The 27,882-nt window shown below is 42.8% G+C and overlaps 2 protein-coding genes across 3 annotated transcripts; one reads left to right on the top strand and one right to left on the bottom strand.

The window, feature by feature from the left end:
• Window positions 1-8,862: 8,862 nt before the first annotated feature.
• Window positions 8,863-17,159, bottom strand: LOC121316927 (pantetheinase-like). Its single transcript, XM_041252310.1, has 7 exons — window positions 16,896-17,159; window positions 16,469-16,599; window positions 15,945-16,137; window positions 12,408-12,699; window positions 10,164-10,534; window positions 9,262-9,432; window positions 8,863-9,031 (listed from the first exon to the last, which is right to left on the bottom strand). Exons 1-7 carry the CDS (start codon window positions 17,139-17,141, stop codon window positions 8,939-8,941), a joined length of 1,497 nt encoding a protein of 498 aa, XP_041108244.1. The 5' UTR covers window positions 17,142-17,159; the 3' UTR covers window positions 8,863-8,938.
• A 499-nt stretch (window positions 17,160-17,658) lies between these two features.
• Window positions 17,659-27,655, top strand: LOC121316926 (protein LEG1 homolog). 2 transcript variants are annotated; one of them, XM_041252308.1, is made up of 6 exons: window positions 17,660-18,073; window positions 18,446-18,532; window positions 22,406-22,590; window positions 23,448-23,563; window positions 24,027-24,265; window positions 27,281-27,655. In XM_041252308.1, the coding sequence occupies exons 1-6, from the start codon at window positions 17,731-17,733 to the stop codon at window positions 27,445-27,447; spliced, it is 1,137 nt and encodes a 378-aa protein (XP_041108242.1). In that variant the 5' UTR covers window positions 17,660-17,730; the 3' UTR covers window positions 27,448-27,655. The 2 variants fall into 2 exon arrangements, with proteins under 2 accessions (XP_041108243.1, XP_041108242.1); XM_041252309.1 differs by lacking the exon at window positions 18,446-18,532 and having other exon boundaries at window positions 17,659-18,073.
• The last annotated feature ends 227 nt before the right edge of the window (window positions 27,656-27,882 follow it).

Below are 27,882 nucleotides of genomic sequence, written 5' to 3'. Positions count from 1 at the left end.
TTGACTTTACCTCCTAATCTGTAATGCATAATAGGAGTTTGCATAAAGTTTGTGAACCGCCGCACAGCGTCAAAAATAAATAAATAAATAAAGGTTGTAGATTAAAGTTACAGAATTATTCAGACCACCAAAACCTTAGATGGAGCTGTGTGCTTTAAATTGTTGCAGTTAAGCAAATTAAAACAGTCACCTTGTTCTTTTCTTTTTCTTCTTTCTAAACTTCACTTCATCCCTTCTTGCAATTTAATAATAACAACAACAATAATAATAATAATAATAATGTATGTATTTAGCAGAGACCATGTATTAATGTTTTGTCCTATATACAGACATGATTAGAGACAGATTTCTGTTTTTATTTCTTACGATTTTATCCCTTGTTCTTTATGTAAAAAAATACACTTTCCCAATTTTATTTTAAATCAAAATTTACCATAGGGAAAACATGAGGTATGGTAATACTCTTAAGCAAAACTCATGCCTCTACTAAGTGTGATTTAGTATTAATTTGAACTAATTTAGAAAAAATCATAACCAAATCATACATAGTGTGCTACGTCATTTTACTGCCAAAACATATTTTGTATTGTGAATTGTTGCCAGACAGTGATCATGGATGTAAGTAAAAGACATTGCTTACTACCTTCTCCTTACTTATTTTATACATTGACCGCTGACCTGGTAAATCTACACATTTACCGGGCCATTAGATATATAAATAGTTTTTACATATGAACTTGGCATCACACACAACATATATATATATATATGATATATTCCACATATATATAGGATAATTATATTATCATATATATCTATATATACAATACTTTACGTAGAAAATGCCTGCATTTATAATTATATATGCAGTACACATGTTCACCTATCTAGTATTTGATCAATTATTTTATCATCTAATGTCCATACAAGCCTTTTAAGTCAAATTCTATTTTTTTTTGTTTTGTTTTACATATGTAACCTTTTTTTTACACATTCTGTGTAGGCTAATATAGGCATGGCTCAGCAGTAGGACTGAGTTGATACTTGTATTTTCCGAGTAATTACCTTTAAGAAGTATTTGTCAGCAAGAAATAAATAAATCAATTCATTAATCTGTTAAAAACAAGAAAAGCTTACCTTCCATCACCTTTCTAATTGAGTTCCAATCAATATCGCAGTGTTTTTAGTGACATACTGCTGTAAGGAGGCCGAACCATTTTGCAATGAAAATATTTTGCAAAACTAGCAAAGGTGATTCGTCATGTAAATGTGACCATTCCATAAAGAAGAAGGGAAACATTTATCACTGTGTGATTATAATGTTTAAAAGGTACAAAAGCAATGTGATGTCAGGTTTCTTTTTATTGTTTTCAACCGGTATTTGTCAAATGATGACCAATTGTGGCAGGCTGGTGAGTGGATAGAGGCCCAGAGACAGACTGCAGTTCAAAAAAATAACTATTTTATTATAAATAAACAAAAATAAAGTGCACAAGGGCAAAATAACAGATACTCAAACACAAATAAAGCAAAAACAAAACTCACAAAAATAAAGTTTCCAGGCTGGGCAATGCCTTCACTGGATTTAGAAAATTTCAAAAACCACAAAACAAACACCAACCTGCTTCCTCAGCTCCCTTCTCCCAAATGAGAAGCTGAGGCCTCCTTTTATATCAGGTGGCTGGGCGCTGATTGATCGTTAATCAACCTAATCAACCCCAGCCACCTGAACATAATAAACCCAGGCAGGCAGGGGAAGTTAACCCCATCCCTGCCAATTTTAAAAGGGCAGAGCTTTGCTCTGCCACACACCTCCCCCCATGTACAACGTACACCGGCCGCAATCGGCCATATCCCCCCCCCCCCCCCCCACCCTCCTCCCCCCCAAGAGTCCAATTATGTCCCTTGGGTGGGCTGTTATGGTGGGTGGTGGTGGGCGGGGTTGATGTCGGAGCCCCCAAGCCTTCTTTGGTTGAGGGGGCCCCGGATCTCCAAGGTAGCACGGCGACGGCGGCCCGGCTCCCTCTGGTGGGAGGCGGCGGCCCGGCTCCCTCTGGTGGCGGAGGCGGCCCGGCTCCCTCTGGTGGCGGAGGCGGCGACGGCGGCCCGGCTCCCTCTGGTGGCGGAGGCGGCGACGGCGGACCGGCTCCCTCTGGTGGCGGAGGCGGCGACGGCGGACCGGCTCCCTCTGGTGGCGGAGGCGGCGGCCCGGCTCCCTCTGGTGGCGGAGGTGGCGGCGGCGGCCTGGCTCCCTCTGGTGGCGGAGGCGGCGGCGGCGGCCCGGCTCCCTCTGGTGGCGGAGGCGGCGGCGGCGGCCCGGCTCCCTCTGGTGGCGGAGGCGGCGGCCCGGCTCCCTCTGGTGGCGGAGGCGGCGGCGGCGGCCCGGCTCCCTCTGGTGGCGGAGGCGGCGGCGGCGGCCCGGCTCCCTCTGGTGGCGGAGGCGGCGGCGGCGGCGGCCCGGCTCCCTCTGGTGGCGGAGGCGGCGGCCCGGCTCCCTCTGGTGGCGGAGGCGGCGGCCCGGCTCCCTCTGGCTCTGAGAGCGGCGGCGGCGGCTCCTCCCTCTCGGGCTCTGGGAGCGACGGCAGATCCTCCTCCCTCTCTGGCTCTGGGAGCGACGGAGGCTCCTCACCCCTCTCTGGCTCTGGGAGCGACGGCGGCTCCTCACTCCTCTCTGGCTCTGGGAGCGACGGCGGCTCCTCCTCCCTCTCTGGCTCTGGGAGCGACGGCAGATCCTCCCCCCTCTCTGGCTCTGGGAGCGACGGCAGATCCTCCTCCCTCTCTGGCTCTGGGAGCGACGGCAGATCCTCCTCCCTCTCTGGCTCTGGGAGCGACGGCAGATCCTCCTCCCTCTCTTCTCTGGGAGCGACAGCAGATCCTCCTCCCTCTCTGGCTCTGGGAGCGACGGCAGATCCTCCTCCCTCTCTCTCTCTGGGAGCGACAGCAGATCCTCCTCCCTCTCTGGCTCTGGGAGCGACGGCAGATCCTCCTCCCTCTCTGGCTCTGGGAGCGACGGCAGCTCCTCCTCCCTCTCTGGCTCTGGGAGCGACAGCAGATCCTCCTCCCTCTCTGGCTCTGGGAGCGACGGCAGATCCTCCTCCCTCTCTGGCTCTGGGAGCGACGGCAGATCCTCCTCCCTCTCTGGCTCTGGGAGCGACGGCAGATCCTCCTCCCTCTCTGGCTCTGGGAGCGACGGCAGCTCCTCCTCCCTCTCTGGCTCTGGGGGCGACGGCAGCTCCTCACCCCTCTCTGGCTCTGGGAGCGACGGCAGCTCCTCACCCCTCTCTGGCTCTGGGAGCGACGGCAGCTCCTCACCCCTCTCTGGCTCTGGGAGCGACGGCAGCTCCTCACCCCTCTCTGGCTCTGGGAGCGACGGCAGCTCCTCACCCCTCTCTGGCTCTGGGAGCGACGGCAGCTCCTCACCCCTCTCTGGCTCTGGGAGCGACGGCAGCTCCTACCCCTCTCTGGCTCTGGGAGCGACGGCAGCTCCTCACCCCTCTCTGGCTCTGGGAGCGACGGCAGCTCCTCACCCCTCTCTGGCTCTGGGAGCGACGGCGGCTCCTCGCCCCTCTCTGGCTCTGGGAGCGACGGCAGCTCCTCACCCCTCTCTGGCTCCCGGGAAGGCGGCTCACCCCTCTCTGGCTCTCGGGAAGGCGGCTCACCCCTCTTTATTGGAGTGACCGGTGGATCTCCCATGTCTACCGCCAGGTAATTAACCACCATGAGGGCAACCTCTGGGAAGGAGGCCGGGTGGTGCTGTTCCTCCCACTGTTCCCACCTCTCCCCATCTCGACGCCACAGCGTGTTGATAACTATGGGGAGATCGTGGACGAGGTCTGCCTCAGGGTGCATCAACCAGTCCCAGATCTCCTGGGACGGTGGTGAAGGTGGTGGTGCTGGAGGTAGTGGGGTGGCCCCTGATGCCCGGGGTGAACACGGCACCTCTTCCTGGGCCTGGTTGTAGGGGCATCCTGCCCAGTTGTGGCCGTCCTCCTCACACCGGCCACACCAGTTTGCCGGTGGCACGTCTGGGCAGGACCGCCAACGATGGTCCTCCTTCCCACACCAGGAACACCAGGGGAAGAGGCTGGCCGGGTCCTCCAGCGGTGGCTGCAGCAGCTTACATTTCTTCAGCTGCTGCTTGTCCTGCCTTTTCCACTGTCTGCTCTTCTTTCCCATTTTTTTTTTTTTTCTCAAAAAAAAATAAATAAATACTGCTCTGAGCCTCTAGGTGGCGCTATCCCACTTCTGACACCAAATGTGGCAGGCTGGCGAGTGGATAGAGGCCCAGAGACAGACTGCAGTTCAAAAAAATAACTATTTTATTATAAATAAACAAAAATAAAGTGCACAAGGGCAAAATAACAGATACTCAAACACAAATAAAGCAAAAACAAAACTCACAAAAATAAAGTTTCCAGGCTGGGCAATGCCTTCACTGGATTTAGAAAAATTCAAAAATCACAAACAACAAAACACCAACCTGCTTCCTCAGCTCCCTCTCCCAAATGAGAAGCAGAGGCCTCCTTTTATATCAGGTGGCTGGGCGCTGATTGATCGTTAATCAACCTAATCAACCCCAGCCACCTGAACATAATAAACCCAGGCAGGTAGGGGAAGTTAACCCCATCCCTGCCAATTTAAAAAAAGGGCAGAGCTTTGCTCTGATGGGTACTTTGGGGATTTTACTGACATCCTACTGTACAGTACTTTTTCAACAGGTAAACTCATACATAGGCACCAATCACAAATAACATGTAAACATTCAATGCCCAAAACACTGATATTTATTTGACGTGTTTTGTATGGCAAATGTTATTTTTTATTACTTTGTAAATCATTTTAATGCAGAAAAGGCTAGGTTACCTACTGTAAACCTGGTTCCCTTAAAGAGAAGATGGCCACCAAACATCATTATGGGATACACTCCTGCCTATTGGTAGGTGTCACTGATCTCCTATATCAAGGCTGCCGATAGGCTTCCTTCCTCCAGTGACCTCCTCGGTCCCGCCTCCCGAGGGTACTTAACCATCACACAGGGGAAGAAACACCCTCTTTCGCGACAAAACCGTGATGTCAGCCAAAGCGACGCGGTTGGTGGCCATCTTCTCTTTCAGGGAACCAGGTTAACGGTAGGTAAACTAGCGTTCCCTTTCAATTCGAAGATGGCCACCAAACATCGTTATGGGAAACGTGTACCAGAGCCATCGCGAGGGAGAAAAAAACAGCAGCATATGAGGGACGCTAAGTCCTGTCTGACCAAGGTTAGCGGCGTGACCGTGCAACCTCGAGGACCCTAGTGCCCACGAGGGCAACGAGAGATCTACCACATTCAGGCGGTAGAACCTGGCAAAGGTATGCGGTGTAGCCCAGTTAGCCACATCGCAAATTTCAGCCATGGAGGCACCTCGGAAGAGGGCCCATGACGTAGCCACACCTCTCGTGGAATGTGTGGCTATCCGCCCAGGTGGGGGTAAGCCAGCACTACCATATGCAGTGAGACTGTGTCCACAATCCAATGTGACAGCCGCTGCTTGGAGAGGGGCTGTCCCAGGGTCCGTGTTCCATGGCAGATGAAGAGCTGGTCAGACTGAAGCAGCGTTCTTCTCCTATTAATATAACATCTCAATGCCTGAACTGGGCAGAGAAGGTTCAACTTTCTATCCTCGTCCATCACAAATGGAGGAGGATGGAAGGACTCCAGTTCCACAGACTGATTCACGTGGAAGGCTGTAACCACCTTGGGGAGAAAAGCAGGGTTTGCATGCAGTGACACTCTGCAATCATAATCCCAAATACGCATACAGGAGCTATGCACAGATAACGCCTGCAGCTCAGTAGTCCGCTTTGCGGAGGTGATAGCCAAGAGCAAGGCTGTCTTCGTGGACAGGTGCTTCAACTCGATGGAGTATATAGGCTCAAGCGGGGCCTGTGTGAAAGCCTCCGGTACAATATCAAGGCTACATTCAGGGAGAGTAGCCCTCCTAGGAGAAATTGGGTAGCCAAAAAATGCGTGCCCGGGAACACAGAGTCAACGGGGGCATGAAAAGCAGGAATAGCCGCTAGGTAAACCTTCAGTGTGGAAAGTGATCTACCAGCCTCAAGCAGATCTTGCAGAAACTGCAAGATGGCAGGAATGGGACAAGAGATTGGATCATGACCGTTAGAACGGCACCAATCTTGAATACGTTTCCACTTATAGGCATACAATGACCTATTGGAATGCTCCCTAGCATTCTGCAGCATACCCATGACCGCGTCTGAAATCCCTAAGGCTGACCAGTGCTCCCTTTCAGGGGCCAGACCCATACCTGGAGCCTACCCGGCTCCGGGTGTCAAAGTGTGCCTCTCGCCTGACTGAGAAGATCTCGGCAAAGCAGGATTTCCCAGGGCAGGCCGTTCAATAGCTGGCACAGGGATGAAAACCAGATTATCCTGGCCACCTGGGGGGCACGAGGAGAACTGATGCCTTCTCCAACCGGACTTTCTCGAGAAAAGCCGTGAACGCGTAAAGGAGCAAAGGTGGGAATGCGTAAAGGAGCGCTCTGGGCCATTAGTGGGCTAGGGCATCAACGCCGAGTGGACAGCCCTAGCGGAGGAGGGAGTACCATAGGGGGAAGTGTGTTGTCTCTGCCGAGGTAAAGAGATCGACCTGCGCCTTCCCAAAACGTTCCCAAATGCGCTCCACCACCTGAGGGTGGAGCCGCCACTCCGATGGGTGCGGGTCCTCCATCGAGAGGAGGTCCGCCGCTCGGTTCTCCATGCCTGGAACATGCGTTGCCTGAAGGGACAGCAAGTTCTGTTGGGCCCAAATCAGCAGCCTGAAGGCAGGTGGTGCAACGCCAGGGACCGAAGGCCACCCTGGTGGTTGACATATGCCACCACTGATGTATTGTCTGTGCGGATCAGCACATGTCTGTTCCACACCATGGGTAGCAAGTACTGGAGGGCAAGGAACACAGTTTGCAGCTCCCAACATGTTGATATGCTGGGGCATCCTGCGGCCTGACCAGGGTCCACTGACTCCTCCAGACCGCGCCCCAACTACCTGCGGGTGTAAACCGCCCCCATTCGGACTCCTTGACTTAGGTGAGAGGGAATCCTCCACCAGCGCAGGGCCATCATACACACAAGACACACTGTCAGCCTACGGTGCCTATCTCTGAATGCATTGAGTTACACCTGCAGCAGGCGCATGCGTAATAAACCCAGCTCGATGGCTGATACTGCTGCTGCCATCAGACTCAGAAGTTTTTGGCACAAAACAAGGGACACCTTCGATCCCTGCCGCAACAGGGAGAGGTGATGTTGTAAAGCTTCTACCCTGTCGTCGGACAGATATGCGTGCATCATGGTGGAGTCCAGCCGGAGCCCCACATACGTTATGCACTGCACTGGCGTCAGCCAACTCTTGACATCGTTGATGGTGAGGCCCAGCTTCACTAGATACTCCGTCACTAGCGCCATGTGGGCCACCTCTCCCTCCTGTGGCTGGGAACAGATCAACCAGTCGTCGAGGTAATTCATCACTCGGACTCCTTTTGCAGCCGCAAGGGGGCAAGGATACAGTCTACACAATTGAAAACGTACAGGGGGCTAGGGAGAGGCCAAACGGCAGCATGAAAAACTGGTATGTGTTACCCTGAGGCGAAGCGGAGATATTTCCTGTGCTGTGGACGAATGGGAACATGAAAATACGCGTCCCGTAAGTCTACTGTGGTGAACCAGTCGCCTGGCCAGACAGACTGGAGTATGTAAGTCAGCACGTGGAACCCTTTATGCACAGAGTACCATGCAGCATCAGGCACCATGCGCACAGAGTACCACGTGCACTGAGTACCATGCCGCACCGGCGCACTAGTCTATTTATAGGTACAGTGACAATGGCAGTGACAATGGGCACTGTGCGCACTGTGGTACCGAAGTAGCACGGGCAGAGTCTTATGCACCGCGGTATTAAAAAACACCGGGGAAGCTATTCATGGTGCCTATCCTGACCGCGTGGTCACACGCCTGAGCAGCGCGTAGCGTACAACAGGGGGACTGGGGACCATTATCCTACACTGCAGGTCAGGGCACATGGGGTCTTTGGGCACACCTCCCACCGGCGGAGCCTTAACCAAGACCACAGTGGTGGACTCCACAGGGGAAAACCCGTCCAGGCCCAGCTTCTCCGCCCCTTCCAGCGAGGCCAGAGGAGAACTATGTCTCAATTGCACCGGCCCTGTAGCAGGGTGGTTCCAAGAGAAATGCACCTCCTCCATAAAACCAGGGAATGCTGGGAAAGGTTGAGCTCGGGGAGCCATATCATGCGGTCGAAAGACGGAACGGCTTGGCTCTGTTTGTGCTGTCCAGGGGACCTGCAGGTATGTCGCCACGCGCCCTGTAAGCGCGGGCACGGACCCTGCCAGTGGTGGCGCGCAAGTAACAATCGCTAGGGATACATTTTTCTTAAAGGGAATATCAGTTGCTTCTTATTTGCTAACAGCTCCTGACTCCCACACTTTCTTCATTGCTCAGCACTAACAGAATTTCAGCAACCAGCTCAAACTCCCTTCAAAATCACACCATTAAGGGGATGGTGCAATCCTGGGCAAACGTAAAGCACCTTGCCCTTCATGTTTGCATTTTACCGCAAAATCAGGCCCATCACTTCAAACCTGTTTCTTATTTGATTTTTTTTTATATAAAAAATAAAAAAAAACATATATGGATATATTCTTCCTTGTAAAGCTTGTTGCCTCTGGGACTACATAGCAGAAAAAAGGGTTCTAAAAGTACAAAACAATGTAATTTTATTTGTTATTCAATTCTACTCTAGTAAAGCTACAGACTGAAATGGAAGAAAATGAAAGCAGCATGCTATTTTTATTATATCATGGATGTTTTATTGGCATAATTAACTAAATATTTCAAACAATCCATGCAACATATTCACATCCTAATCTTTTTCATACCATCTTCCAAAGAGAGTGACACTTAGAACAGGTTTGGAGGTTCCATTTTCACTTCTAAGACGACCATCATTTAATACCTGAAAAAAAAAAGAAAGTAGATTTTGGGAAAGGATACCATTTTTTTTATAGTGTTTATAACAGTTGCAGGGGGGAAAGGAAAAGTTTCTTGTTGTGCGTATGACCAAACAGCTGTCCAGTGTTGTGCTAAACTTGTTATTAAAAGCATAAAATAAACATAGCCAGTCTTTTGGTTTCATAAAGTGAAATAACAGAAGCAGCAGCACCAGGAAACCCATTACTGTCTTACCTCAAATTCACCTGGGGCCAAGTGCACGCCACTGAGCAGGACTTCTGGAAATACATGCTTTGTACCAAATCTGCCAGACAGTGAGAATTTTTCAAATTCCGTCATAGCATTCTGTACCGGTTCCCCACAGGTTTTCAAGTCAGGGTCCTTGCATTTCACTAAAGTACATACCTGTGTCAGGACACATACAGAAAGTCAAAAACCTCACATGTATGAATTGGTAAAGAACTAAGGTCATGTGAGTAGCCATGTTGGGGAAATTAAAACTGCAAAACGAATAAATGCAGTTATAGTCAGGACTTTTCATCAAAAGCAGACAGTATCTTTGTGTTCAACAAACTACTTAAAGAGTAAGTAACAGGGTTCTGAAAAATATGGCTTTTCTTTCATGGATCGTTATTGCTGTGTTACCTGTTTGACAATGTGGGCAATAATCCTTACACTATCAGTGCACTAGAGCGGACATTTTGAAAGGAGCTTTGAAACAGACTTTAAAGTTATAAATGTAAAAAGTTGTCAAGAAGTTAACACTAAAAAGAAAAATTTAAAGTACATTATTTAAAGAGTTGTAGCAACACGTGGGAACATGTAAAGTTATATTTTTCAAAGTTTCTGTTTCTTTCTCCCTCAGTATGCTTCCCTTCTGTCTCAAATCAATTGCTACCCACTTACATCAACCTATACCCCGCTTGAATAAGCCACACCTGGATATTTATAGTGTTTGATAAAGATTATCATGGTGAGCTGTAGGTTGATCATTTCATCCCTAAGTCAACATTTTGCCTCGTACCTTCATCAGCATTTTTTTAAGTGGAGTATCCTAGTGAAACCTTGTACGTGTACTGACATATGACAGTTCCATATGATAAATACAGTATATTTCGTGGACTGTTTGACATTACCTGTAAGTAATACTGTCCCTCAACTGTATGGAGTCCATCAAAAGCACCCAATGCATACAATTCATCTTCTTTTTTTTCTTTCATGGAATAGCTCAAATGGCAGCACAGGTCTTTTTGACAGACACTGATGTTTTCTTGAGCCTCATTTAGTGCAACAAAAGTATACACATCATAGAAAATAGTTCCATTAAAAACAGTTTTGTCTTCAGAGACTATATCCAAGCCTGCTGCATACAAGCTCCAGTTCACAGCAGTGTAATGTGGGGATAGCTTGGGATGGATGTCTAGTTTGGCAATCAATAGATGTCCATTATCTGTTTCTGCATCATAGTGGTATGCTCTGGCCTTGTCGGGTGCATATATTCCACTTCCTGAAAACAACAATTCAAACAAGTTATAAAAGTATTTAAAAATAAATGTGTTTTTAAGGTATTGCAATGTAACAGGGCCAAGAAGGTCAAAATGGTATTCACAGTACTGCTGCAAAGCATCTCACCCTAGCACTTATTAACAACAAATATTAACCTTGCCAGATTTTACCGAAATGTTTATTTTACACTTTGATTTAATTTGCATTTTTCAAATGTAATTATTGAAATGTATCAACACCTCTGACATGATGTTTAAAGGGAGTCTCATTGGGACTGATAAATGTGCACTCAGTGGCTTCATTGAAGTCAGCTGTAAGATTTTTCTTTTGTTCTTAAAACTTGTGTGGACTCTTTGATCAAAACACTTGTCTCATGAAATTAGCTTGTGTCAAGCCTCGAATCAAATCTTTTCACTGTGACTGTGTAAATCAAATGCTTTCCAATAAGCCACTGTAGCCTCTGGGGAGGACCGCCGTTTTCACATTGCACAACTGCAGGAGCTCTGAAATTGAGGTCAATCTGACTGGTTTCATATCCCTCTCTCACGTTAGCCCTTTCTCATATTCAGCCACTGATCAGTCTCACTTTGGTATACAGATTGTATCATGTACAGATTTAGAGGTGAATGTCATTTTCCAGTAGGATTCTGGGAAGGTGATCACAGCGTTCTTACACATGGCAGCAAACAGGGACTCATTAGGGGCATATTTTTTACACAAACTGTAATATGAGGGGTGTGTCAAGCTAAAAAAAAAAGAATGCATGGTTAATCAGGGGAGCAAAAAGAGGTATGACAAAAAAAAAAAAAAAAAAACATGGCAAGCCATAATAAACTTTGATAAACGCAGAGTATAACCATGGGAAAAACCTTGAATTAAACCATATTGTTCTATGGTACGCTGTATATTTTAATCACAAGTGCTTTAACTGTAATTGTGTTCCGCTGTTGGCATGTAAAGGCTTCTTTTGATTGCAATTCCAACAGACCAATGAACATTACTTTATAGAAATCTTATCTTGGTTAAATATTTTTTAGTTCATAAATTTACAATGTTATGACTACTTATCAACCCATTGTGCCATACAATCTTTTAAGCACTTCACAATACTGGGCATGGTGGAATCATGTTGGTGCCAGTCAAGACCAGCCTTAGGCTTATGCAGCCTTTGCAATCGCATAGGGCTCCACATATTGCTTCCCCTGGTGATGAATTTGGATGCACCGCACTACTGTGAAAGTTTTGGCTACATTGGGCTACTGTTGCTTTAAAGGCTTATTTCACAGCATTTGATGGTCTAAAAATAGGTATTTCAAGATATTTCACGATTAAACATATATTGTAAATAAAGAAATAAAAACAAATGTTGTTTATTGTTATAAAAACGCTTATCTAAAACAGGTCTAGAAAAAAAAAAAGTTTCCATGTCAATGTGTGTTGACTGAGCAGTAATGTAATTACTGTTGATGTTATCTCTGATTTGTAAATGTTAGAAAATGTGCATTATTTCTTTATAAATGATACTTAAGTTTTGGTTTAGTTTTCTTGATTATTTGAGCTTGCTGCGTGGAAGTTGTTCAGAGCAGTCGTGAATAGCAACTTAACAGCAGGAAGACAGAGAAACAAATGTGTAGGCAAGACCAACAGTGAAGAATTTCAAGAGCAAATTAAATAAATACAAATAAATAGAGAACAGCACACAAGGACACCTGGATATATATATATTGTAGACCCTCCTCCAGACTGCTTGGTAATTCACTAAGCCAATCAAAATACTTTCTTCTGGATTTTTATTTTTTTTTTACAGTTTTTACTTTAAATCTGAAGTTTTAGAACACAAAAATGAAATACTTGTTTATACATTGTAATCGTACCTGTCATGTTCATGGTGGTATTATGGGTATTAGCAGCTAAGAAATTGACCCCCATACCCATAGCCCATGCTGAATGGAATTCAATAGCAGTTAGATGAGGAAGCACATTCATCCATGCTGTAGGAAACAGGACAGAGTCCACTTGGAAGTGGTCAACCAGATGCACAGCAGGTTTGTAGAACAATATGTCAAAGCACGTAAAAATGCCAAACGTTCCAAATGTAGTATTAAATGTTACAGATTTGGGTTCTGCAGGCTGATCAAACTGTGTTTCTCCTAAGAAAAGATGGTACTGAAAAGAAAAACAAAGAAACATGTCAAGAAAACAGAAAGAAATGAATACCATTTCACTCATCTAGGGAAGCCAACATACAATATATAAACTATTGTTTGTTGGTTTTAATTATGGCATTAAAGATTTTACAATGCTGACCTCTAGTGTGCACATGTAGTATTGCTGCACACATGATGTTTTTTTTTTAGGGTTGAAATTACAGTATATAGTGTCCCAAATTAGGAAATCAAAGGGGGCGGGATTTAGAATGAACATGTGAAAAGGTCACAATCTCTGTAAAAGTACTGACATATAAATATTGTGAAAACTGATTGGACACATGGCAAACACACCACCATAAAAAAGAATGAATAGTAACAGACTTAATGAACTTTGTACCTCTCATGATCATTGATAACTAAATTATCCATAACAAAACAAACAAGGCAGGTTCCAGAGGTGCTCAAGCCAAGTGACTTATATAAATTGACAGGGGAAAATTTACAATAACTAAATTTTCAACACAATTCAGAACGATGATTCTGAAAATATCACTTGTCAAAAGAGATGAGTGTGAATATGTGGGCTAGCAATATAGTACATACTTTTAAATCTGGTACGTATTGTAGCAGTATGTAAAATTCCCAACAGCACAATGAAATCAAAATGTTACCCATGCACAGAACTGTGTAAAATGTAAAAGGCAATGTATTTTAGCAAAAGATAAAAAAACAAAACAACAACGCAGTTTCCAGAATTAAAACAGTACCCAAAGTCAGTATTCAAAATTTCAGAATGTAGTGCTTGATAAGGCCCTAATGTCACAGTTCACTTGCAAATTAAAACGCACAAAAGCAACTAAAGATTACAATTTTTTTTTAAAAATACATTGCAGTATCTAAAACTCTTTCATGACTAACATTAGGTTATTACCATAACCCTGGTTCCCTGAAAAAGAATGACAACCATTACTGAATGGGAAGAGCCCTCTGACCATCAATCACTGAGAATATATAAAAAAGCTGCCCTACCAGGACCCTGCTGTGAGGGGGAAGTCCCTCCAACCTCCTGTTGAAGAGGGACGTCCTCACAGTAACATATCGCCATTTTCTTTCAAAATCAGAGGTCAGCTGGGGACACGACCTTGAAAGGTAATGGTTGTCATTCTCTTTCAGGGAACCAGGGTTGTGGTAATAAGCTAACATTCCCTTTCAATTGAATGACATCATTACCGAAATGGAAGCTGTACCAAAGCTGTCGTGGCTCCAGATTACCGACAGAACAGCCTCAGGTCGATAGCCACAGAGCCCACATGACGCCTAAGGGCATGCTGCATGCAACACCCTAGAGCCCAAGGAGGGTCTTGCTCAGTTTGCAACATCAAGGCTGTAAAAAAGTGCAAATAACTGACTACCTGTCCATGTAGCAGCATTGCATAGTTCAACTAAGGAGGAACCATGAAGGAGAGCCCACAAAGTTGCCTGGCCCCTGGTAGAATGGGCTGTAATTTCCCCCCCTTAAGGGGAGTCTGTTCATACTCCAAGCATATCGCATCTGCCACCCAGTGCGCTAGACGTTGCTTCGATAGGGTCTGACCTCTAGAGTGGGACCCATAGCAGACAAACAGCTGGTTGGACTGTTTACAGGACGCTGTCCTATCCAGGTAACAACGCAAAGCCCAAACCGGGCATAGCGTGTGCTGTCTACGGTCCTCCTCTGACTAGTGAGGGGGAGGTCTTTAAGTTTCTAAAGCCACTGGTTGGTTAATATGGAATGAGGATACCACCTTTGGCAAAAAGTATGGATTTGTTCTTAATGTTACCCACGAGTCATTTCCTGTAAGAGTCAGTCGGTGCCGATGGGTAGCGCGGTTGGTGCCGGGCTGTAGACGGCTCCGAAGGGGTTTACCCGGTGCCGAAACAATCGGTGCCGGTAACAGCACCAAGGAGAGCGCTGTCGATGCTGAGAGTCAATCAGAGCCGAGGTCAGTGCCGATGTGTAGCGCCGTCGGTGCCTTGCTGTAGACGGCTCCGAAGCTAGTCAACCGGTGCTGAGTTAATCTGTGCCGGGATCGGTGTCCAGGAGAGCGATGTCGGTGCTGAACAGTCTGTGCCGAGTCGACCAGTTCCAAGATCGGTGCCGATGGTAGGCACGGTCGGTGCCGGGTTGTAGGTGGAGCCGAAGATGGTTACACTGGTGCCGAGTCAATCGGGGCCGGGAAGGCGCTGTTTTTCTCTGCCTAAAGTTCGGCGGGAAAACCGCGGTCGATGCCAGGGTATGCAGCTGATTCAGTCGGCGTGGTTGCTGAGGGCAAGCGCAGCTGCGCTAGGAGAGCCCAAGGCTTGAGAAGGGTGGTGGGCCCGAACTGTTTTTTTTTTTTTTTGTGGGTGCTGTGGCTGGTTAAATCGGCATAGAGAACAACGTTGCAAGCCCGCTGGGTCTCCTAACAGCACCAGAACAGCTCTCAACACGGTATCTTGCAACTACACAAAGCCTCGTGTAGTGAAAAAGAGAGTAATGGCCGCTGAAGTAGATTTGCGTCAGAAAACTAGTGATAAGAGTCTGAAATTGCATGGGAATTGATTTGTTTCTTAATACAAGGATGGTAAAAATGTGACTGACGTGTATCTAAGTGTGGTATATCTGAGTTCTGACTGTATACAGTTGTAGTCAAATGTGTAGATACCCCAAGGGAAATTTAGAATTTCTACAAATTTCTTGAAAATAAATAATTATAGGATAAATATTTTGTAGCAAATGTTTTGATTTTCAATTGCTATTGAATTTCTGTTTGGTGACTTGGCCATTTTCTCTCTCAAAGCACATATAGATATAGTTGTTGTGACCAAGTTGGGTCTTAGTACAACCCAAAGTGTATATCCACTTCCATGTAAAATGACAGATGAAAGTTGGCAGCCTGTACAGTATTTGTTGCCAAATGCAAGGGTAACTCTACCAAATATTAGTTAATGAAAGTAAATACAATCAGATCAATAACATTATGATTAAATTGTTCAACCCTATTTTCAATACAGCACTAATTTTTGAAATGTTATTTTTGAATTTGGAATACCTGGTGTGTTCAGCTTTAATGTAAGCCAATTAAGAAGTTAATACCTTCATTTCAACTTTGGGACCTAGGATATCTAATGAACAGTTACAGCTACAGTACATACCTGCATTGTATAACTCTGTATAGGGGTCATTAAACATGCTTTTTTTCTATCATAATTTCTAAGATAGTTGAGAAGCATAAACCTTACCTTGTGATACCGAGCAACCAATTTTCCATCTGAAGCAAACACTACATCAGTGTTATATTGATAGCGACCATCCTTTGGACATTTAGGATCAGTTGCATTACATGGTTTAATGTCTCCAATATTGGCAGCAACATAAATGGAGTTACTCTTTGCTATACAGCTAAGTCTGACTTGCACTGGAGCTCGGCCAAACCTGACATCATAAAAAAGGCGGAAATATATTTAATACCTTACATAGTCACCCATATAACTTGCATTAGTTTGATGATGGCTCAGTTGACAGTGCAGTACACCTGATTCCAGGTCACAAATTAGAAATATTAGTACAGCACAATCTTCTTTGTAGAACTTGAGAATCCAATAATACTTAACTGCATATCGCATATAGGAGTGCTTCCTTTTTTAATTATTATACACCTGTAAGTCACCTTGGATAAAGGCATCTGCCAAATAAACAAATAATTATGTAATAATAGAAAATACTGCAAATCTGATTAACAGCTGTCATAATGTAATAACAGTACCTGTCGGGCTCGGTGCAAGGAGTCCAATTAATATTTGGGTCTGGAATGTTTTCAAGATAAGGAAAAATGGCCTCTCTATTAAAAGACCAACCGTAAATCCCATCTTCTGGTGTCACAATTATCTGTGCTCCCTAAACAAATGCAAAATACAAGAAAAAGGGACAGCTAGGATGGAGATCATTTATGGCACTTCCAGTCTGTTCAAACAAATTATTTTTCTAATCAGGTCCTAATCAGTAAGCTAAGATATTGGTGGAACAAGGTGCTGGACTGAAATGGACTGGAAAAAGTCCAGTGGTAAGTGAGTACCACTGCCCTAGACAATGAGAGATTAGGAAGTACTGTATTGGATCTATACAACAACAAATCTTGTTTTTCTGAGGGGAAGTAGTTCATATGAAATAAAAGATAATTAAAAACGAAATACCTTTTTTGCAGCTTGTTTGACGGCATCTTCCAAAACATTCAGGTTTAGATTCATTACAGACAAGGCCTCTTCCTGAGAAACGGGTCGATCCTGAACACTGGGCAATTTGACAGCATGTTCATAAACTGCTGCAAGATATGTATCTGCAGAAGTAAATCTGTAGATGAAAAAAAGGCAAAAAAGGGTATTAAAGCAAGCATGTAAAGCCATGATTGAATTTACATGGGTTACAGGCCATTGACGCATTTCTAGAATGAGACAGGATTTATAAATGGACCTTCCAAAGTCCATTTCTTATCAAGTTATCATTTCGAGTAAGTGGTTATTACGACACACTTCTGGAAATTCACCGATGGAAAACAAGTTCTTCTTAGTGAACAGTGTATTCTTTTTTTTATCAATAGCTATAAATATATATATATACAAAAAAAAAAAAAAAAAAAACTATTAAATAGTACCAGAGACAGTAGAGTTGGCAGTTTTGTCAGAGTAATGATATTTTATTTTTGGTTGAGAAAAAGGCTCATGTTAGCACAAGCTGCCACACAGTATCACTTCAGTGTTATGATATTACAAAATCAATCTTCTGCAGGTTATCTGAGGTTATGGTTAGGTTTACAGGCCATTGACATGTAATTGGGTTCATTCCCCTATTGAACAAATATAAATTTTCAAGATACATTGCTCTAAATGACAGCACTAACGTACTTGCAAGTTTAAACACATTTTGAACAAATGATAACAAACAAATTGCTTTAACGGAAAAGATAATTTCAGCATACCACAGTTCAAAAGTCAATGTTTCTACCAGCATAAAAGAGGTGAAATCCAACATATGAACATTAGTTTATTGGTTTGCTCAAAAATGGTGATAAGCTATCTGTTTGCGACCAGCAAGGTTCCACTGTTACTTTTAATGTTTGTGCATGCACGAGGAAGTGTTGGCCATGTTGGTTACCCCCCTCCTCCTCTCTGGAAAGATGTACCGGAATCACTGGATGAATTTACTTCACAGAACAACAAAATTGTCATCAACCCATGGAACTATATAGAGAGAATGGGAATGTACAAAGTATTGCTTAATGTGACAGCTAAGTACATGACCTCCTTGGGCCCAAATAATACAGGCAATGTGCTGTGGGGTTTGCCTTTGCAACATGGATGGCAGTTTCACACAGGTATGGAAATAGTATCTGGTTTTATTTTATATTTAAGCATCAGTCGCAGCTCCTCATAATGTTGTGAACAAGTTCAAATGCACACCTCTGTTCACCGAATTTGCTATTGAATTTAGTGTAGTTAGTAGGTTAATAACATCAGCTGGATTTTTACAATTAAAGAGTGGCAGTATTTAGATATGTTGCTGTTTAGATCATTAAAATAAACTGTGAAGTAAACAATATGAAAATATGTCAGTTTCTCCTACAAAAATCAAAAAGTTAGGGGAAGGGTCCTTATAAAAATTGACTCACATTTCTGTAAAAATTGGATGTATTACCAATATACAGGTGTATACAGTTCATCAATATATTTATATATCTTTCTTTAAGGTAGATTAGCTGATCCTACTAATACATCATCCTGTGGTACTCAAACAGGGGATCATTTGTGCATATCTATCAAGAGCTGGTGGGCCTGTAAGTATTGATCAGTCTTTAAAATGTATTGATATTGGGGCTCCCGAGTGTTGCATCTGGTAAAGGCACTCCACGTGGAATGCAGGATGTACCCTATAGCCTGGACGTCGCTGGTTCGAGCGCAGGCTATTCCATTGCTGAACGTAGACGGGAGGCCCCAGGGGGCAGCGCACAATTGGCGAGCTGGTAATTTTTATTCTTGAACCCAATCTTGTTTAGTGGTTCATGAGTTCATTCTGTGACAGAGTTTATAAGTTGTGGGCAAAAAAACCCTGCTTCAGAGAAGCAGTTTAACTACCATGTAACAGCAAATTGCAGCATTGGTTGGCTGTGGTTCCTTGAACGACTGGTGGCCATGTCCCCTCTGAGCATCTTGCTATGAAAAGGAGACCCTGACACACCCTTGGGCCGAGAGCCAAGACCAAACAGGTCTGTACTACCATGACAACAAGGAATTCCCTGTTTTAACCACCAATCAACAAGTGTGCAACCAGGATTGGGGTTTTAATCCTTTGTAGTGATTATATATATATATATATATATATATATATATATATATATATATATATATATACACACATACACACACACACACACACACACACACACAGCGGCTTGCAAAAGTATTCAGACCCCTGACCAATTCTCTTATATTACTGAATTACAAATGGTACATTGAAATTTCGTTCGGTTTGATATTTTATTTTTAAACACTGAAACTCAGAAATCAATTATTGTAAGGTGACATTGGTTTTATGTTGAGAAATATTTTTAAGAAAAAAAAAAAAAAACTGAAATATCTTGCTTGCATAAGTATTCAACCCCTGTGCTGTGGGAGCTCCCAGTTTGCACCGATGAAAGAAATTGTCCAAACGAGGACACAATTACCTTACCATTGGCCTCCACCTGTGAATAATTTAAGTTGCTGTCACATTTTCTGGATAAAAACCCCACTGTTGAAGGATCATTGGTAACGCTGTGAATCTGAAGGAAAATGAAGACCAAAGAGCATTCTACAGAAGTTAGAGATAAAGTAATATAAATGCATAAATTAGGGAAAGGGTACAAAATAATATCTAAGTGTTTGGATATCCCAGTGAGCACAGTTGGATCAATAATCAGGAAGTGGAAGCTGCATCACACCACCCAGGCACTGCCAAGAAAAGGCTGTCCCTCAAAACTCAATGCTCAAACAAGAAGGAGACTTGTGAGAGAAGCCACAGAGAGACCAACAATCACTTTGAAGGAGCTACAGAGTTCAGTGGCTGGGAGTGGAGTAATGGTGCACCAGTCAACCATATCAAGAGCTCTTCTTAACACTGGCCTGTATGAGAGGGTGGCAAGAAAGAAGCAGTTACTCAAAAAGTACCATCTGAAAGCTTTTCTGGATTTTGCCAGAAAGCATGAGAGTGACCCAGCTGTGATGTGGGAAAAGGTTTTTTGGTCATATGAGACCAAGATAGAGCTTTTTGGCCAAAACTCAAAGCTCTATGTGTGGCGCTGTGACAGAGATCGAATGACGCTTGGTGTTAGATCTCCTTCCTGACCGGTGAGGGCACTAGAAAGAAGGAACAGAGTAACCTTAAACAAATGGCAAGACAATTTATTCCGAAGGGTAGGTGGAAGTCGGCCATTTAGGAAAGGGGCGGAGCTACGGCACCCAAGCTCACTGACCAGGACGGTAAACGACGTGGCATCTGAGGATTGGAGGAGCGGATGCACTTGTTAACCTAGGGGTCATGGGCGAGGGTATAAATAGGTGGCTTTGTGATCTGTTCCTTTGCATATGGTTAAGCCAAATAACAAAGAAGGAGCCCGTCATGTGTATACGAAAAACCGTGAATGTTCTGCTTGTCTGTGTATTAACACTGTTTGTCTTGTGTGTCGTTTTTTACCAAGAATACTGAGCACGATCCGGAGCTGCAGCCGCAGGCCAGTGTAAAACCCGGATATCACTACTCACCTTTCCACTACAGGAACTGTCTTTTGCACCACGAGCACTAAAATCACACACTGTCGGAATTGTGTCTGTATTTTGTGTTTTGTGTGGGTGAAAGAACTGGACTTTGGGTTACGGATCAAACCCGTGGGATTATAATCAGAAGTGATACACGCCTCTGTACCACTTCCAACATTATTATTATTTGCAGGTTTGCTATAAGGCTCTGGACATTGAATTCATTTAATAAACACCCTTGCACCTGTATATCGTTGTCTGTGTCATTTATCCACTCTGCACTGCACTCACCTGCACGTATTCACCACTTTGCCACAGGCGCAAACCTAACACTGCCCATGCCTTAAAACACACAATCCCTACAGTGAAGTATGGTGGTGGCAGCATCATGCTGGGGGGATGCTTCTCATCAGCAGGGACTGGGCATCTTGTTACAATTGAAGGAAGAATGGATGGAGCAAAATACAGGAAAATACTGCAAGAGAATCTGCTTCAGTCTGCTAAAAAACTGAAGCTTGGGTGGAAATTCACCTTTCAGCAGGACAATGATACCAAGCACAAGGCCAAAGCAACATTGGAGTGGCTCAAGAACAAAAAGTTGAATGTCCTACAGTGGCCCAGTCAAAGTTCTGATCTCAATCCTATTGAGAATCTGTGGCACTATTTGAAAATTGCGGTCCACAAGCTTCGTCCAACCAACCTGAACAACCTGGAGCAAATCTGCCAAGAAGAATGGGCCAAAATCACTCCGACACTGTGTGCAAAGCTGGTACATACTTACCCCCAAAAATTTAAAGCTGTTATTGCAGCGAAAAGTGTCTCCACCAAACTTAATGTGTGAGAGTTGAATACTTATGCAAGCAAGATATTTCAGTTTTAGTTATGTGTTTTAAAATAAAATATCAAACAGAATGAAATTTCAATGTACCATTTGTAATTCAGTAATATGAGAGAATTGGTCAGGGGTCTGAATACTTTTGCAAGGCACTGTATATATATATATATATATATATATATATATATATATATATATATATATATATATATATATATATATATATATATATTTGTTTTCCCAGTGTTTATTTTCACATTGTAGTATTTCTGTTTTATACACGGTTTGTGTATTGTCGCCTACAACCAATGCCCATGGCTTTCTTGTGTGCTAAAAAAGAAAAAAACAACTCAATAAATGTTGTGCGCCTGAGGAGATTTCAAAGACAGCTTTCTTGTGTCTCTCCCATCTGTCAGCAGATCACCCACACCTACTAACCTATCACACTCCTGTACAAAAAAAGAACAAAACATAACTTGTACAGCATGCTCCACACCTCACCTTTGGCTCTAGAAACTGTCAATGCTGTCAGTTACCTGCAAGAATCCCACTGTGTCACATTCTTAACAGTGTTTCATTAAAGATTGAAAAATATTGTTCTTGTTTTAAAAGCAAAATACCGTAGTAGTAGATCGAGCATTTTGCATCCAAGGGGAGCTTGGTCTTAATAGGTGAATGCATTTTGTTTCAACAATGTATGCCCTTGTGTCTTGTTTAACTTGACTGTTTTTGTGCTGTGCCATACATGTCATTATTTTTCAGGTGGTAGATGTACTGACCAGGGACTAGGTGCCATAAGTACATAGATAACCCCAACTTAATTTTAACAGGTCTGTACACAAACATATTCAAGCCGCAAACAAATGGCTTTATAATAAGCCTTGTTAAAAAAGTTGTATTATTCTTTGTGTAATATTATGCATCTTGTTAAGCAATATATTGGCAACACAATGTGTATAGACATTTCTTTTTTGTTTTTACCATTGTCTGTTAATCTCTGGAAAAGAAATGAAAACATAACACATACATTATTAATTGAGAATTTGTAATCTGTAACCTTAAGCTTCTATACCTTTCCTAGGTATAAATTACTACTTAGCTGCCATCCCATTCCTGGCTGCTATAGAAACAGGCCTTTTCGAGGATTGGCCTGTTGAATTTGAGATTTTGCCACCGGGAGAGATGGCAGATGACTTCTGCTACACAGTTTCAGGCTGCTACTCATTGATTCCAGACATGATGATCAAATGGAAGGCCTTTTTCGAGGTACTAAATGACTGTTGGATGCATACGTATGTTGAGATGTCAAACTCAGGTTTTCAAATTAGATTTCTAATATTGTTAACTGTATTATTACATTACGTTCCATAATATTACACAAGCACCTTTCTACAGTAGTGTACATGTTTCCATAAAAATACCGAAATACCAAGCTGTTTATCTTACATTGGGTATTTTTGGTTTCTAAGTACTAATAATAATCTTTTCATCATTATATTTATGGAGAGTCAAGTTCTTTTGGTTCTTTTTTTTTTTTTTTTTTTTTTTTTTAACCCAGGTTAGCCTGAAAGTGCGATCATTCCACTCAGACCCTGTCAGCTGAGTCTGTTTATATATGCTATATGTTGATAATATGCATGTATTATATGGAGATCAATTCCCTGTAAAAATAGCAGTTACAATATTTAACCACTAGGTGTTATTAAAGGCTAAGATAAAATCACATCTGACCAGTTAGTTTATCATGAAGCTATATTAGTCACATTATTTGTTTTGTACATAATTGCCATATAGCTTTATAAAACTTCTAATTGCAAGAGCTGTAGTGTGAAGTAATTAATTGGAAATCTATTTTAACAATGGTTATTATTGCTTGCAGTGTTGCATGATTTTAGTAGCATTAGAATACATAAAAGGTTCCCCAAGGTTTAATTATTTGTAATTAGTCAGACCAATACATTCAGCACAGATACTTGCAATAACATTTAAATGGGCCTTTGAGTGTATTTATTATAAGTCTCTGTATGTCTTCCTTCATGTGTCTTTGGCATGCAGATTGCACTTATAAATAAAAGATGTGGTGAGCTGGAACAAATCATTATCATTATCTTCATTCAATACAGTATCTGAAAAGAAGTACATCTAATAATCAGGATACAGAAAATCTGGATCAAATCTTGTATTACATGTGGATTGCACACAGAGCATCGATATTGGCAGTACCTAAATTCTCAGAACGGTGTGTAACATTTATTATTATCTGAGCCCCATCAGGGATAGTTTAATGTTAATGCTACCACCAGTATTACCAGTAATTATCAGCACAAGCAAAGATATGTCTTTTTCTTTTAGTTTTGTATACTGTTTTTCAATGTTTTTATTCAACCCAATGCTACTGTTTAACACTGTAGACTATTTCATTTTAAAACAGAGACAAACTTGATATCCAAGTCCATCAAAACACTGATTCTATTTTTTTTTTTTGTTTATTATATAGTCACAAAGCTTTATTGCATGAGTTGTTTAAAGAATATTTAGCAAAGTCTGTTTATAAACATTTCCCTGAAACTGTTGTGGGCTATTTGGCATTTTCTTTAACAGTAAAGAACAGTTTCATAAATAACAAACTCATTTTATTTATAAAAAACAACCCACGGGTTAATGTGGTGGTGTTTAGAATAACTGCAATACTTATATTGCAGCCTGAGATATATCTCTAGACCTGAAGCGAGCTTTGGTGTCAACTGGGCCAACACTGTTGAATTTATTGCTGCTACTCACTTTCACACCAACTATGAAGAGACCAGTCGGTTCCAGACACGCTTGCCTCGAAGGGTGCTTGTGGATGGTGATAATGCCCCCTACATTGCGGATCTCAGTGCTGAGGAAAACCATACCCTTGTCATGTTCTACTGGATCCAAAGGATAAACACATTTTTAGGTATGGACCTGTGTAACAAAAATAATTTTCTAAACAATTTTTGTTCCCATCCTTAGGAGTTGTGATCAATATTTAACTGAATGTGCTGGTGCGCAAATTTAATAATAAATAGAAAGTTTAAACAAAACAGAAGACTTACTCATAATACAAACAGATACAATGGCCAAAAGAGATAGACAAAACAGACACTGGAGAAACACTAAATAAAACAAGTATCGTGCTGGTGTAAATCCAGCACAAATTACTATCTATCTATCTATCTATCTATCTATCTATCTATATCTATATATATATATATATATATATATATTATATATAATATATATATCCTGAGTGAAATTACTAAGCACTCTATATATTACGTGCCGGGACTCAATTAACATTATTAGTATATATACAGCTGTGCCGGGACTCAATTGCTAATTAATCATTCACTTGAAACCTGGCACGTGAACTCATTTGTGCAATCCCCATGCCCACATACTAATACGGGTCACGGGTATCTCCATGTGGAGTGATTGTGCAATCCTGTGCTTAAATACACATATACATTTTAAATCACTCATGCTACATATCAGTTTATACCCATGCACCAATAACACCACATGCAATATAAAACACAAAATATGCACAGGGGTGGGGCACCCCGCCACATATCTCCCCTCCTTATGCGCAGCACACATGGCCTCAAAGGCCACCTCCCCCCTTAACCCTTAGTGGTCCATTTATTCAGTGCTTGTCAGGTGCATCAGGTCCAATTTATTTTCACACGCACTGTTTATTTTATATGGACTGTTTAATTTTTTTTTCCCCACAGTAAAACAGGTTTAAAAGGCAGTGCATGGCAAAAGGACATCAGTACTGCATCTACTGATAAATCCTATCGATTACTCGTTTTATCACTAAACTCCTCAATAACGTGATCTGTCATTATTTTATTACTATAACTAGGGCTAGGAGTTTGTCACAGAAAATTTGGAGGAGAAAGAAACGACTAGAGACCTGTGCTTTACGTCTTTTTGATGATGAAAGACAGGGTCCAACATTGGACTGGAAAGGGAAAATTGTAATGTCGGACCAGGTCCGACATAGGACCGCAAAGGATTAATGGGGCCACGGACGGCAATGTTGTCCATGGCAATCCTATCAGTGGAAATGATGCTCTTGCACAGGCTGGTTCCTCCAGCAAGGGTAATCCTGTCAGCAGAAATGCTGACCGGGGAGAGAGGTCCTCCTCCAGCCACTCTGCTGGCAGCAGAGAGGCTGACAGCAGGGTGGCACACTGGCAGCGGAAATGCTGCTAGGGACAGTGCTGGCAGCAGCAATGTTGACAGTGCCAAGGCTAGCTCCTCCAGCCAGGGCAGTTGTGGCAGTGCAGTGCACTCCGGATGTGGCGTTGGTGCTAGCAGCGGCCATGCTGTTCTCAGCACTGGACACACTGGAAGTGGCAGTCTCCCTCTGATGGTAGAGGTGGGAGCAGGTGGTCATGTCCCTCTAACACTAGAGACTGGTGGGGCTGTCCGTCGGCTGATGTGGACTGATGCTCCTTTTCTTCCTGGAGGATGGGGCAGTTGACCACAAAGTGGCCCCACTCCCCGCAGGCAGGACACATGTTCAAGGCCTCAAGAGTGCTGAGGTACGCATCATAGCTGCTCTCCGGCTGTGCCTGTGGCACCAGTTACACTTCCTGCCACAGGGAGTCTTGGTCGGGTGAGACCAAGCTGAAGCACCACTCTTCTCCTTCCAGGCAGGTGAGGAAGATGTGGCAGAGACTGTCCCTGCGCTGCTATTGCCCCATCTGGCTCTTTCTCCCCAATTGTTAATACCTGCACTTCCTGGTCTGAATCTCCAGGGGGTGTTATCCCATGCTGACAACGTGTGACCTGGGTGGCTTAAGGGTGATGTCAGGTCAGATAATGAATTATGAATAATTTGTGCAATCCCTGTGCCTAAATACAAATATACATTTTAAATCACTCGTGCTACATAGCCCAATATATACCCCTTGCACCAATATATACACACCAATAATAACACACCACATACAACATAAAACACAAACTATGCACAGCGGCAGGGCACCCTGCCACACAAATGCTATGGCATTTCTGTTCTGCACCACATCATGAATCGTTATTGTTGTGTTACAATGTGAGCAATAATACTTACACCATCAGTGCACTAGAGTGGACATTTTGAAAAGAGCTTTGAAACAGGCTTTAAAGTTATAAATGTTAACAATGAAACTAAAAATTACAGCTACCTTATTTGAACAGTTATAGCAACAGGTGGGGACATATAACGTTATACTTTTCGGAACCCCGCTACTTACTCTTTAAACACAACAATGTAAGTATTTCAAAATATAAAGCAAAAAGCATGGATGTAGCTTATTACAAAGGGTGTCTCAATGGCTACAAAACATAATGAAAGTTTGCATTGAAATGTTCATTTTGTTCAACAAATACTAGTTAAGAATCACAACAGGGGATCCTATGGGTCTGTGTTTCTTAAATGCGGCTACATCCCAGTAGACACACAGTAATTCCCTACATTACTGGTGTCATTGTTTGGGCTTGCTTTCTTATAACTCTGCTTCACTTTATGTTAGCTTCCTGCCATATTAAAGTATAATGCGCCCACCAGAAAGTGTAACAAATCTCTTGTTCCAAGAACCACTTTAGTTAGTCATGGCATGTTACATAAAGTCTGCTAAGAGGAATACAGACTACAAGCACCCTCATGTGGCTTAAAACTATATAGAAATAGTAAGTGGTAAATATTGAAAGGGGAAAGGAAAGGGTGATTTTTATAATGGCTTTAGAAATGGAAATAATATGTTACTCTTCTTAACTGGAAGTATTTATTCCTAATTGAAATGCATATTGTTTATATTTAAATAACAGCATCACAAGTATGCCAGTAGATCAATCAAGTCATATGGGAAATAAAATGCTACAGAAATGGTAAAATGGCATACATATTATTAACACAATACAAATTACTAATTTAAAGGAGGAGGCTTGCTGAAGCTGTGGAGAAGGGCTATGTGCACCGAACCAGGGAGAGCAAAGGGCCGACAACTGCTGGAGAACATGACGATGAACCCTAAGTTTGTCCCTTCTGGAATTTATTATGTTATGGTTCAGCTGAGTAGAAATCAAGCCTGCCCTCATCATTAATAGTCATGTACTAGGAGAACTGAAGTTTCCCTATCTGTAACCAGTTTTCATTCAAATTAATCTTACAAGAATGTGTTCATAAGTAAAATGTAAAACATAACAAAAATTACAAAAATGCACTAGGGACAATCAAAATACCGTAACAATTCATTATAATATAGACTTCACAAATGTACAAGCATTAAATGTAATTTGTTGACGTACTGTACACTGGTAAGTGTTTTCTTTAAAAACTTTGAAGCATATTGTGTCAATGTAACTGATGTTTGTCTAGTTCACAAAGGGTGCGCGTATCAGGAGAAACATACATTTATTCTGTGAGGAATTAGACTGGGTGTATTTGTTAAAAAGTGAGAACAAAAGACAGTTAGAGAGAGAGAGAGAGAGAGAGAGAGAAAGAAAGAGAGAGCTTTAGACAGATAAATACAATTGCTA

The sequence above is a fragment of the Polyodon spathula genome, chromosome 6 (assembly GCF_017654505.1).
Source record: "Polyodon spathula isolate WHYD16114869_AA chromosome 6, ASM1765450v1, whole genome shotgun sequence".
NCBI classification, from domain to species: domain Eukaryota; kingdom Metazoa; phylum Chordata; class Actinopteri; order Acipenseriformes; family Polyodontidae; genus Polyodon; species Polyodon spathula.
The sequence above is the reverse complement of the archived record's forward strand: the minus strand, read 5'-3'. Positions and strand labels throughout refer to the sequence as shown.

What these genes read in the sequence shown, in the direction of transcription:
- LOC121316927 (XM_041252310.1), bottom strand. Translation starts at nt 17,141, where the DNA reads ATGCGTCAATGGCCTGTAACCCATGTAAATTCAATCATGGCTTTACAT. An exon ending in TACCACCATGAACATGACAG is followed by an intron (nt 10,535 to 12,407) that starts GTACGATTACAA and finishes TGTTGTTTTCAG; the next exon opens with GAAGTGGAATATATGCACCC. An exon ending in TGGCCCCAGGTGAATTTGAG is followed by an intron (nt 9,032 to 9,261) that starts GTAAGACAGTAA and finishes TTTTTTTTTCAG; the next exon opens with GTATTAAATGATGGTCGTCT.
- LOC121316926 (XM_041252308.1), top strand. Translation starts at nt 17,731, where the DNA reads ATGAACATTAGTTTATTGGTTTGCTCAAAAATGGTGATAAGCTATCTG. An exon ending in TATCAAGAGCTGGTGGGCCT is followed by an intron (nt 18,533 to 22,405) that starts GTAAGTATTGAT and finishes TACCTTTCCTAG; the next exon opens with GTATAAATTACTACTTAGCT. An exon ending in GTACCTAAATTCTCAGAACG is followed by an intron (nt 23,564 to 24,026) that starts GTGTGTAACATT and finishes CTTATATTGCAG; the next exon opens with CCTGAGATATATCTCTAGAC.